Here is a 12,265-nt window from a genome sequence, read left to right on the forward strand (position 1 = left end):
GTTCTCTTTCTTAGCCCTCCGTCTCAATTTCCCATCCACTTTGCCCCTCCCTCCTATAGGTAACCACTTGTATTGGTTTCTTTTGTTTCTTCCAGTGGTACTTCACACACACACAATAAGATGTGCGCATCAGTTCTGATCTTTCTTCTTTCTTACAGAAAGGTAGTGCATCATATCCACTGATCTGTACCTTGCTTTTCTCATTGAACATATCCTGAAGATCTCTCTGTCGGTACAAACAGAGGGTTCTCATGGGTTTTTTTCTTTTAGTTGAAGAAGATTTGACATACAAGGTTATATTAGTTTCAGGCATACAGCACAGTGACTCGACAGTTCTGTACATCATGCATGGCTCACCGTGATGAGTGCAGTCACCATCTGTCACCATTATTGTAACGTTATTACAATGTTATTGACTCTATTCCCTCTGGTTCTTATTCTTTTTACAGCTGCGTAGTATTCCGTGATGTGACTGTACCATAATTGATTTAAGCAGTCAATATATATGTGCCCTTGCTTTTCTTCCACGTTTGTACTATTGCTAATGGTGCTACTATGCGTGATGCCATGCCTTCTTCCTTCCACACATGTGCAAGTTATCCAAGAACTCTCAGAGTGGCATCACTGAACCAAAGGAAAAAATGCATTAATGATCTTGGTTGATCTGACTCTGAAGTATCTCCTAACATATAATAGTTCCCTTCCCACTTTGCCATTTATTTTGTTGAAGCAATGTGCCATATGGAGTATCTCACATTCTCACATTCTAGATTTTTTTGCTGATTGCATCTGACTGCATCTCTTTGGTGTCAACATGTTTTTCCACCACTTGTATTTTTTATAAACCAGTAGTTCAATCTTGAGGTTTGATGAGTTTCAGATTCAGTATTTTGGCAAGAATACTTCGTAGGTGGTGCTGTATATTGCCTATTGTGCCATATGGTCATCTCCCTCCTGGTGATTAGTGGATTTAGATGTGGGCAGCCTGCCAATCCACTGTGAAGTTCCTCATGAGTCTTCTGAGTTTGCTTATGTTTTTTTTTTTTTGCCATGCAGAATTTTTTTAGTTTTATGTGGTTGAATTAATCAACTGTAAGTTTTAAGTTTACTATTAATTTTTAATAGTTTCTGGATTTTGAGTCAGAGGTAGAAAAACCTTCCTAGGGACACCTGGGTGGCTCAGTCGGTCAAACATTGGACTTCAGCTGAGGTCATGATCTCACGGTTTTTGAGTTCGAGCCCCGCATCGGGCTCTGTGCTGTTGGCTCAGAACCTGTTTCAGATCCTGTGTCTCCCTCTCTCTCCGCCCCTCCCCTGCTTGCGCTCTCTGAAAAATAAACATTAAGAAAGAAAGAAAAAAGAAAAAACCTTCCTTACTTCAGGATTGTAAAGGCAGTTGGCTATGTTATCTTTATTTCTGTATTTTTAATTTTAAAATGAATCTCTTCTACATAATCGTAGGGACCAAGTACAACTCCCATATAAAGTAGTGAAATCAACTAATTTTTACAAGTATTTCTTCCTTTTGGTTTAGTTGAGTTGGGTTTTCACATCCACAGCTTTTGGAGCAAATAGTTTATCAGACATGAGGCAGGAGTTCTGCCCTGAAGCAGGAACATTCGTGTTGGTGTAGCTGAGAAGGGAGTCATTTTCATGCCACCGTGAAACTTTAGAATTTGGCTAGGTGTCTGCTCGAGTTGAGGGCTAACTTAGGACGTCTGCACCACATGCAGGTAGCAGGTGATTCCTGCCCTTTCCTCTTCCTTTGAAAAAATAAAGAGAGAAGATCCCTTGAAGTATAGGACTAACACTCCCCACCATACAGGGGAGCCTCGTACAAAGTCCCTGGAGTATGGAATGGATCTGTCACCTCCCAGATCCCTCTCCTTTAAAGTGTCAAATAAGACTGTACCTCACTCACTCTGTCACCCACTATGGTTAGCTTACTAATTTAGCCTTTCTCATCTCTGCACAGCCTGCTGGCCGCATGATCACTTGGAGAGCAATTTGCAAAGACTTTTAAAAAATCCTCTCTATTACCCTTTTTTTTTTTTTTAATTACAGAAGTAGAACAGTATATGTTGTGAAAGTTTCAAACCATGTAGAAGTAAATAAAAAGTGAAAGTTTCCCTTCACTTCCTTCAGTACTAGGTCTCAGAAGTAACCACTGTCAAAGAGTTTGGGATGATTTTTAAAAATGCATATTTCTATAAATACAATTTACTTATATATAATTTTGTTTTAGTGTTTAGAAAAGTGGTATCAAACTATATATATTGTTACATAATTTGATTTTTTTCACTTAATTTATGACTGACATCTTTCCATGTCTACGATAGATATAGATCTATCTCTGTTTTTCCTTTTTTTTCTTTTTTCTTCTCTCTTTTTTTTTTTTTTTAATTTTTTTTTTCAACGTTTATTTATTTTTGGGACAGAGAGAGACAGAGCATGAACGGGGGAGGGGCAGAGAGAGAGGGAGACACAGAATCAGAAACAGGCTCCAGGCTCTGAGCCATCAGCCCAGAGCCTGACGCGGGGCTCGAACCCACGGACCGCGAGATCGTGACCTGGCTGAAGTCGGACGCTTAACCGACTGCGCCACCCAGGCGCCCCTCTCTCTTTTTTTTTAAGTTTATTTGAGAAAGAGCATGCACATACAGGCGGGGAAGGAGCAGAAAGAGAGAGAGAGAGAGAGAGAGAATCCCAAGCAGACTCCAAGCTGACAGCACGTGGAGTCTGACGTGGGGCTTGAACCCACAAACCATAAGATCAGGACCTGGGTCAAAATCAAGAGTTGGATGCTTAACTGACTGAGCCACCCAAAGGCCCCTCTTTTTTCTTTTTTTCTTTTTCCTTCCCTCCTCTCCCCTCCCTTTCCCGCCTCTCCCCTTCCCTCTTCTTTTCTTTTCTTTTCTTTTCTTTTCTTTTCTTTTCTTTTCTTTTCTTTTCTTTTCTTTTCTTTTCATTAAGTAAGCTTTATACCCAATGTGGGGCTCGAACTCACAACCCTGAGATTAAGAGTTATATGCTTCACTGACTGAGCTGGCCATATGCCCTTGTCTCCGTTTTTTTTAATGGATGTTTAGCTATCAAGCGTTATATGGATGTATACCATGAGTTATTCAATTCCCACTTAAAAAAAAATAATGCTTCATTGAATATGCTTGACTGTATGTCTTTGCACACTCACATGAGAATTTCTACAGACTAGATTCTTAGTGTGAAAATTTCTGGATCAAGCTTATATACATTTAAATTTTTTATAGGGGCGCCTGGGTGGCTCAGTCAGTTAAGTGTCCAACTTTGGCTCAGGTCATGATCTCATGGTTCGTGAGTTCGAGCCCCGTGTCAGTCTCTGTGCTGACAGCTCAGAACCTGGAGCCTACTTTGGATTCTGTGTCTCCCTCTCTCTCTGCCCCTCCCCCACTCGCACTCTCTCTATCTCTCTTTCTCTCAAAAATAAATAATCATTAAAAACAAATTTTTTAATAAATAAAATTTTTATAGATTCTGCCAAATTGCCATTCCAAACACTATACCAGTTTACACCTCCACCAGCAGCATAGGCAAGTATGATACTTTATTATCATCATCTTTCAAGCCTAGAAATCCTATGTTCTTATAAATACCTGTCCTGCCCCTCTCCTTGACATTGTGTTCTTAAAGGATTATGGGAAGTCGGGGTAATTGTCTTCATTTTTCACCTGGAGTCAGACTGGGACCAGAACTCAAATTTTTAATTTCTAACTCAACTATTTTATGACTTTTTCTTTTTTTCTTTTTTAAATATATTTTTTTAAGTTTATTTTGAGACAGAGAAAGAGAGCATGCGGGGGAGAGGCAGAGATAGAGGTGGGGAGAGAGAATCCCAAGCAGGCTCCATGCTATCAGCAGAGACTGTTGCAGGACTTGAACTCACGAACTATGAGATCATGACCTGAGCCGAAATCAAGAGTGGGACACTCAACTGACTGAGCCACCCAGGTGCCCCTGTCATCTTTTTCTTCATAAGGCTTTTAGAGCCTCAGTAACTCTTACCATAGTAGGTTAAACCTGGTAGTCCTGTGTATTCCTTTTTTGTTCACTTAATGTTTATGGAACATACTATATGCCAGGTACTCTGGGTATGGGGTTACAGCAGTGAATAAGGGAGACATTGTTCCTCTTGCCCTTCCAGGGTTGACAAGCCATCAGGGAAGTCAGCTAATGAAACAGTGTCATAACGTATGATGAGTGTTATGAAAGAAGATGCTCAGGGGAGTAGGCAGTCTGGGAAAACATAGCAGAGGGTCTAGGAGTCATGGGTGACCCCTTAGAAGTGACCTTTGAGTTTAGACTTAGAAGAAGTAGGAATGAATGGCTGAAGCGGGGGAGGGGGAGAGTTCCAGGGTGACTCAGAATGGATAGGACTCAGTGATGTAGTGAGAGGCAAAAGGAGTCTTGCATCACTCCTTCATGTCTGGCTTGGGCAGCTGGGTGAATGGTGACACCATTTACTCAACTAGGGGACGCAGAAGGAGGATCTACCCAGGAAGAGATGTGGACTTCAGATTTGGACATGATGAGATTGAGGTGCTGCCTCCAGCCATCCAGAAGAGAGGGATTCAGGAACTCAGGAAGATGGTCTCATGTGGAGAAAGACTTGAGAACCGTTGATGGGGTCATAATAATCATTGTTACCTTTCCTATATTGTAATTATTATTATCGTTACAGCATCTAACTCTAGAGTACTTCCTGTGTGCCTGGCTTTGTTCTAAAAAGTGTGTGCACATTAACTTATTTAATCTTCACATGAGGAAACGTAGAAACGTAGATGCAGGCTAACTTGTTCAAGGTGACACAGCTAAGTAATGGAACAGCCAGAAACCTAATGCAGTCAGATCTTGGAGAATGTTGAACAAGAAAAGGATGTGAAGGAGAACTTCACATTCACTTTCATTTATATCTTCCTGAATTGTATAATATTTTTTGCAGTAAGCATTGCCCACGTGTCACTTGTATGGTTAATTACTTAAAAGATTTATGCAGAGGGGCGCCTGGGTGGCTCAGTCGGTTAAGTGTCTGACTTTGGCTCAGATCATAATCTCACAGTTTGTGGGTTCGAACCCATGTCAGGCTCTGTGCTGACAGCCTGGAGCCTGCTTCAGATCCTGTGTCTCCCTCTCTCTCTGGCCCTCCCCCATTTGTGTTCTGTCTCTGTCTGTCTCTCAAAAATAAGTAAACATCAATAAATAAATTAATGAATTAATTAATTAAGATAAAAGATTTATGCAGAACTAGGATCAAGGCAGTATTAGAAAATCATTGGTTCCATTTTTTTCTCCTTGGTTAAGTCTGCCATAATCCTCTGCCTTTGCACTCGTCAACAGAGATGATTCCTAAGGTTGGAACATGGCGGCATGAGATACCCTCTTAAGCCTAGAACATCTAAGAGGCTCCTGCCAGTGATTCCTTTTCTTCCAGTAAACCTTCTAGTGGACCCTATGCCCAGCAGTTCAGTGTTTGTGCCTCCACCAAAGGAAGACTGTGAACAGAAGGCAGAAAACCTGACCGTGGGGATGCTCCCAGGACCAGCCGTCCCACCCATTCCCTGTAGTGTGGCCTGGGCTGAAGGAGACTTTAAGAGACAAGCGCCACTGACCCGCTCTGTGCACTCCTGCAGGTGTGTGATGACTGTGTGGTGTTGCGTAGTAACATCGGGACGGTGTATGAGCGCTGGTGGTACGAGAAGCTCATCAACATGACCTACTGTCCCAAGACCAAGGTGTTGTGCTTGTGGCGTAGAAATGGCTCTGAGACTCAGCTCAACAAATTCTATACTAAGAAGGTACCCATGAACTCTGTTTGAGCTGGGGGTGGGCACTGTGGGCGAAGGTTGGAGTTTCTTTCAGGGAAGTTAAAATTCCACAGTCCGTGTCAGAGCCCCACTTTTGCCTCTGGCTGTTGTGTGGGACACATGAAGCTGTCTCTGGCGCCCTGGCATCGGCCCAGGCCCTTGGCAGCTGTTAGAGAGCAGAGCAGGGGGACTCCGGAAGGCTCGGACGACAGGACAGCTCTCTCCCCCGTGTGCTGCAGTGTCGGGAGCTGTACTACTGTGTGAAGGATAGCATGGAGCGAGCTGCTGCCCGACAGCAAAGCATCAAACCCGGTGAGAAGAGAATGATTCCCCGAGCAAGTGCCTTCCGTTTATTTTTACCCATGCTCCTGCGTGTCAGAGGCCTGACAAGGAAGTCAGGCGTGGGGCTCCCCATCTCCCCAGTTAGCTGATAACCTCCTCCCCCACCACAGGCCCTGAACTAGGTGGCGAGTTCCCCGTGCAGGACATGAAGACGGGTGAGGGTGGCTTGCTGCAGGTCACCCTAGAAGGGATCAATCTCAAGTTCATGCACAACCAGGTAGGTGCCAGTGGCAGCACAGCCTTCCTAGCCCTGTTTTTCCATCTGCTGTGAGGCTCAGTGTCCGGGTCCCGGTGCTTTCCCAGTGAGCCTGAGGGCCTTTGGGGCCAGTGGGAGGATTGGAGCAGCTGGACCAGAGAGAGAAATCAGAGTGAGGGCACAGTGACGTTGGTGACCACCTTGAAGGTGCAGGGGGGCGCCCACGTGGGGGGCTGGGAAAGAGGGGGAGCCTTGGTGGCTAGGCTGCCTCCGTCCATTAGACTCAGTACAGTGTGAGTGGGAGCGTCTCACTTGGCCCTTCTTCGCACAGTGTCTGCCTTCCCTTATTCCCAGGGTGTGCTTTTGCTTGGTGGTTTTGCTTTTGAGAGTCTAGACCAGCTGATCTCCTCGCGTGTTGCTGGTGTGCGTGAAGCGTGTGTGTGTGTGTGTGTGTGTGTGTGTGTGTGTGTGTGAGTAGCTTGTGTCTGTCCTATCTGGAGGATGTGTGTTTATTTGCCGATTTCTCCTGCTGATTCTTCTTCCTATTCTTTTCGTGCCTCTGAGTGTCCCCACTCTGCCCCCTGCTCCGCAGGCCCCGCTCCCTTTCCTTGACTGGGGAGCACATCAGAATACATCTTTCTCTCATTGTGATTCACTATAGGAGCTGACTTTTTTTTTCTCTTGGTCTTTTAACGCAGTGATACTTTTTCTCTCAGTGGACATTCCTTAAGCTAATTCCTTTCTGAGGCCAGCGCATCATCCCAGGTCCGTTCCCAGTTCTGCCTCTTCACACAAGTGCCTTCCCTACCCCTTCCCTGACGTACTGGTTCCTCTCCTTGAGGTTCTGAGCCAGGTCCGAATGTGTGAAGCACCACAGCCCCTGGCCAGGCAGCAGATACTCAGGGGAGGTGAACATCTGGACCCTGTGGCTTTCTTCCTCCACTGCCATTTTAGTTCTCCTTCTTTTAGGAATCTAACCGGGCAGCTTTGGTGTGATGGGAAACAGCTGCTCAGGCAGTGTACTGTCAGCAGTATATTTACTATCAGTAACATTAATGTATTAAATAGTATACTTGAGACCTTAGGGTCAGCCCAAAGAGAGGTTCACTGAAGTACTTTTCTGGAACATGAAGGTGCCAGCACTTCTTGGGGAAGCAGGCTTCTGACTGCATTTAGAGGCTTCCCCCGATGCCTTACCTTCTGAAGAAGAGATCTTGTTAAACAACAGCCAGATGCCCTCTTCTGGGTACCAGCGTCAGCAGAGCCCCTCTGGACCAACCTAATGTCTAACCATTAGCACCGCATGCACGAGCTGGTCTGTAGTTTAAGGCTTCGCCCTAGAAGAGAGATCCTGCCTATAGGGGGAGTCAGACTCTGACTGATAATGAGATAATGGCCCTGGGGTCCGTCTTCCACCACCTAACAGTCCTTCGGAGTTGAAGCATTGGACCCTCTGGGAGAGTCTGACAGAGTGGGGTAACAAGTGGGCCTTTGGAGTCAGGATGTGCTTGGAGTCAGAGCCCAGCTTCAGTACTCACGGGCAGATAAACTTTCTGATCCTCTGTCCTCAGCTCGAAAACGAGGGCACTACTGCATGCTGGGCCACATAGGTGTAAGGATTACAAATAGTATTTGTGGAACTCCTAGTAGCTGCTCCTAAGAGGTAGCTGTTACTATATCACCGTGTACTTCTGGGGAGAGCCTGGATTTTGTTTCAAGGAAGATACCAACACCTCCCACCCCAAGGACAATCTGAGGGGAGCTTTGCGCCCGTGCCAGCCCTCTGCGCCGGAGGAGGATGCATGGAAGGGTAGAGAGCTGATGGGCTGAGCGGGGAGACCCCTGGGGCACCGTGTCCTCCAAGCGCTGCCCTGGGCAGAGGGTATGGGCGGGCAGCCCAGGACAGCAGAGGGGCCTTTGGGTTGGGTTTGACCGTTAAAACTAACGCCTTCATTTCTCTCCCATGCTTTCTCCTCCGGCCAGGAGCGGAAGGTACATGCCCTTTCTGCTGTCTTCGCTTCTTAGCGCTTTTGAGTTGTGTGTGTGTGGATTCTTTGGTCCTCCCTTTGGGAACTAGGTCTTCCGTGTGTGGGTGGGGCTAGAGCTGGGAGAGTGGGCTTTGTGGGGCAGGGGGAGAGCCTTTGGGCCTTACCCCGCCCTCCCTCCCTCTCTTGCAGGTTTTCATAGAGCTGAATCACATTAAAAAGTGCAATACAGTTCGAGGCGTCTTTGTCCTGGAGGAATTTGGTAATTACACTATTTTGCTCTTAGGTCTGGACTCACATGGCAGTAACTCAAACCTCGGAGCTCCAGAGGAGGGACTAGAGGCAGAGAGAAGAACCACCTCTGCAGAGAGGTCAGGAGGATTAGGAGCGATAGGGAAGAAAAGGGAACCCGAGATGAGCAAAGGGAAGGAGGAAGAAAGAAAAGAGAGACCAGAGCTGCTAGGCAGTGGGTCCCAGAAGAGCAAGTGGCCTTAGACAGGGTTAGAGTTCAGAGATGCCCCTACAAAGGCTCAGCGAGCTGGTGCCACCTTCCCTTGCTTGGCCAGCTGGTGATCAGAAAGTTCTGGGGCAGAGCAGACGGGCAGTTTCCAAGCTCTACTGTGTTCATGTCGCCTGCTGCGATTCTCCTGGCAGCCCAGTGCTCCATGTAGCCACCTGGTGCCGCTCTGGTGTCCCCTGAGCCTCTGCGCTGGAGGAGGGCGCATGGTGGTACAGGCAGACTCACTCTGGAAGGCAGGGAGCCTCGTGGGCCTCAGAGGCAGGCAGGGCAGTTGTAGCTGGAGGCTGGGAGCCAGCCTCCCTGCAGCCAGGCGCTGAGAAGTGGTGTAGTGGGTTCTCACCCTGGGGCTTTGAGTTCCTGCTGTGTTTGTGCTTCATTCTTTTGTGCCCCCCATCGCTGCTATGAAAACCTTCGTTCTCCAGCAGGTAAAGTGACCTCGGCTCGTGCTGCCTCCCCCCAGGCCCCTGCCTGGGCCCTGCTGTGGGTGGGATGGGCTCCCTTCAACCAGGCCAGCCGCTCCCATTGCCAGTTGTCTCATCCCTTTTCTCCCCACCCTCTTCCTCTCAGCCTCCCCCCACCCGCGTGCTGGCTCACTCGTTCTGAGTTTTCTCCCCTGTGTGCTCCCTCCTCTCTTCTGCCAGAGAGATATTTGGGGGAATCTTTCAACTCAGAAGAAGGACCTGGGCTTCTTGCTCTACCTATGATGAGTTTATTCCCTGGTTAACCCTGGGTCCCCCTGAGTTCTACCTCCCAGGGTCGGAAGAAGGTGTGGCCAACTCTCCTGCTACCTTTTCTGGCCCCCAGGGTGATGCCATGCCCCCCTGCTCCCACCTCCAGGGGCCATCAGGATGGCTGTGCCCCGGGGGGGGGGGCCTTACTCCTTCCTCTGGCCAAGCAGAACCCCTGCATGGCTGAGGCAGGGGTGACTCTTAGTCTTGCATTCTGGGCTGTGGACATGTGTGTATTTTGCCTGATGCTCCCTGTCACCTCCCTCCCCGGGTGCTGTACTCGCCTGTCTTCTGCTCGGTGTGTCTGCTCCAGAGCCCTCTGACGCTCTCCCTCACACAGGCAGGCCTGGGCCTCTCCTGCCACTCAGGGAAGGAAACTTACAGGTCTGGTGGGTTGAGTATCATGCCGCTTCTTCATCCAGCCTAAGGACCCTCTGTGTAGAGGCTGGGAGTGCAGGGAACCATGCTTAACATGAACAGTCTCGGGCTGGTCACAGGGATGAGTTCTCGGGCATCTCAGCACGGCGAGAGGCACAGGCTAGAGACAACTCTCAACCAAAACGTGGGAACGCCCCACCGCAGCTCCGCAGGGCCCTGGACAGTGGCAGTGAACAGGCTGGTGAGAGGCCAGCCCGCTCCCCTGCTGAGGCTCTCCAGGAAGTGGGTAGAGTCACAGCCATGGCACAGGGAGCCACAGCAGGCCTCAGAGGTCTGGCTGAGGAGTCTGGGGCAGCGGCCTCTCATCCAGCAGCAGCTGGACAGAAGCTGGCATGGCCTGAGCCGCCACAGCCACTGGGACGTGCCACGGTGGGGAAGGGGACCCTGGTGCCGGGCGCTGCCGCCTGGGAGAGCCTGGCACTACCGCTCTTAGTTTTGAACTTTCTGTTTTGTCTCTTGCCCGTCCGGTTTTAGTTCCTGAAATTAAAGAAGTGGTGAGCCACAAGTACAAGACACCAATGGTGAGTGTGCCGCCCAACCCCGGCAGGCCAGTGTGCGCAGGGCTCCCTGGGGACCTTCAGACAGGAGTGGGTGGGCCCTCTGAGAGCATGGGGTACGGGGCACTAGGAATGGTTTGAGAGCTGAGTTTGGTCGAGATGCCACAGGTCCAGCTGAAGCCGAAACCAGTCTTCGGCCCTGGGAGAGAGAGACACGCGCGCAGATCCCCTCTCCCGCCGGCCAGCTGTGAGCCCCGAGCCCGGTGTGAGGGCAGAGTTTCCTGCTTGGCAGACCTCCACGAGTGGTGATGCCGGAATCTCAGGAACTTGATCCGTCTGGTTTTCTCTTCCCTCTAGGCCCATGAGATCTGCTACTCTGTGTTGTGTCTCTTCTCGTATGTGGCCGCAGTCCGTAGCAGTGAGGAAGATCTCAGGACCCCACCCCGGCCCGTCTCGAGCTGATGGGAGGGGTCGAGACCCCCCCAGCCCGGGGGATGTGCTTGCGTCTTCCGTCCGCAAGCGCACCGTGCCGCGCACGTGTGTCCTCTGCGAGCCCCTAGCCGTGGCTTACTTGGTCCAGAGTTGTGTGTTTCAGCGTGTCTTAGTGTCTGTCACAGGACTCAGCCGGTTTCCTCCACCTGCTCCCTCTCCACTCCCAGGAGACCAGCCTCCTGTCCCCTCAGGGCTCAAGAGTGATGTCTGTCTGTCTTTTGGGCCGATGGCTTGTAAGAACTCTGAGTACAGTACGAACCCACCCTTGCGTGTCCCTGAGACATTTGTGTCGTGGTTCCTCGTCCTTGGTGTTATGACCCTCCAGTGCAGGACTCTGGCTGTCCGTCTCCTCTGATCCGGCGTGACTGGGTCCTGGGCGAAGGCCCACTCGGTGCAGAGTGAGGGGAGCTTGAGACCTGTCCTCCAGAGAAGGGGTGGGCAGGGAAAGGCCGGGAGAGTCACGGGGCAGCAGAGTGAGTGGCAGCCTCCCTCCTTCCTTACGCATTTCCCAAGCCCGTAGCTGCCGCCTGCCATGGCTTCCCACTGCGGTGGAGCCGCACCGAGGGGCTCCTTCTCGCTGAGCAGCAATTTCCCTAAGGTCTGCTTTGCCTCGGCATGAGAGACCAGAGTGGTTGGGCTGGGAGAGTCCCAGAGACCACTGGCTACCATGCCCGGGAACCAGGTAGGGGAGAGCCGAGCTCAGTATACACGTCCGTGTGTGCAGGCAGCTGGGTGCTGGAAGGGAGGGATGGCCTGGGAGTGGGCAAGAGGTGATTGTACATATTTCAGCTCTACATTATTTATAAAAAATGTACAGATGTGTGAATGTGAAATAAATGTCCTTAACTCCCCTTGGGCTCCTGACCGCCTTGTATTTAATGACGCCTCCTCTCCGCCCAGGCCTGAGGAAGGCTGTCCCTGGACTCTACAGAGGCATCTCAGGCCTAGAAGGAGGGAGATGAGATCGTGCGCATTGGAGTCCTGGCATGCTGAAGCCCCAGCCTCCCACCCCGCTTCCAGGAAGAGGCTATGGGAGGGGCTTCCTGCCCTATGCCCCCTGCCCAGCCCCCCAAGGGCTGCCCTGCTAAGGACTGGCCACTGGAGGAAGCAGCCAAACTGGGCTTAGACATTTGAGCAGAGAGATTCATTTAGCAGTGAAGGAAAAACCAGGGCCCCCCGGCCCCTCACAGGTGCGGTCCAGAGAGGTGGTATGACTTGGCCAGGGCG

The 12,265-nt window shown here is 49.8% G+C and overlaps 1 protein-coding gene across 29 annotated transcripts in view; it reads left to right on the plus strand.

The window, feature by feature from the left end:
* MADD (MAP kinase activating death domain) overlaps positions 1-11,889 on the plus strand; it is a 40,053-nt gene extending 28,164 nt beyond the window's left edge. For 18 of the 29 annotated variants that reach the window (XM_047072132.1, XM_047072106.1, XM_047072110.1 and 15 more), the window contains 6 exons: positions 5,667-5,831; positions 6,080-6,152; positions 6,293-6,399; positions 8,556-8,625; positions 10,524-10,570; positions 10,904-11,889. In XM_047072132.1, the coding sequence (XP_046928088.1) occupies positions 5,667-5,831; positions 6,080-6,152; positions 6,293-6,399; positions 8,556-8,625; positions 10,524-10,570; positions 10,904-11,008 (567 nt within the window). In that variant the 3' untranslated portion in view covers positions 11,009-11,889. Of the gene's footprint in view, positions 1-5,666; positions 5,832-6,079; positions 6,153-6,292; positions 6,400-8,555; positions 8,626-8,649; positions 8,735-10,523; positions 10,571-10,903 lie in introns of those variants that run through there. The other 11 variants (XM_047072124.1, XM_047072126.1, XM_047072127.1 and 8 more) reach the window with 2 other exon arrangements.
* Positions 11,890-12,265: the final 376 nt, after the last annotated feature.

The sequence above is a fragment of the Lynx rufus genome, unplaced genomic scaffold, assembly GCF_022079265.1.
Source record: "Lynx rufus isolate CCGP_SWC_20201006 ecotype Redwood Valley unplaced genomic scaffold, mLynRuf1.p SCAF_9, whole genome shotgun sequence".
Classification (NCBI taxonomy): Eukaryota; Metazoa; Chordata; class Mammalia; order Carnivora; family Felidae; genus Lynx; species Lynx rufus.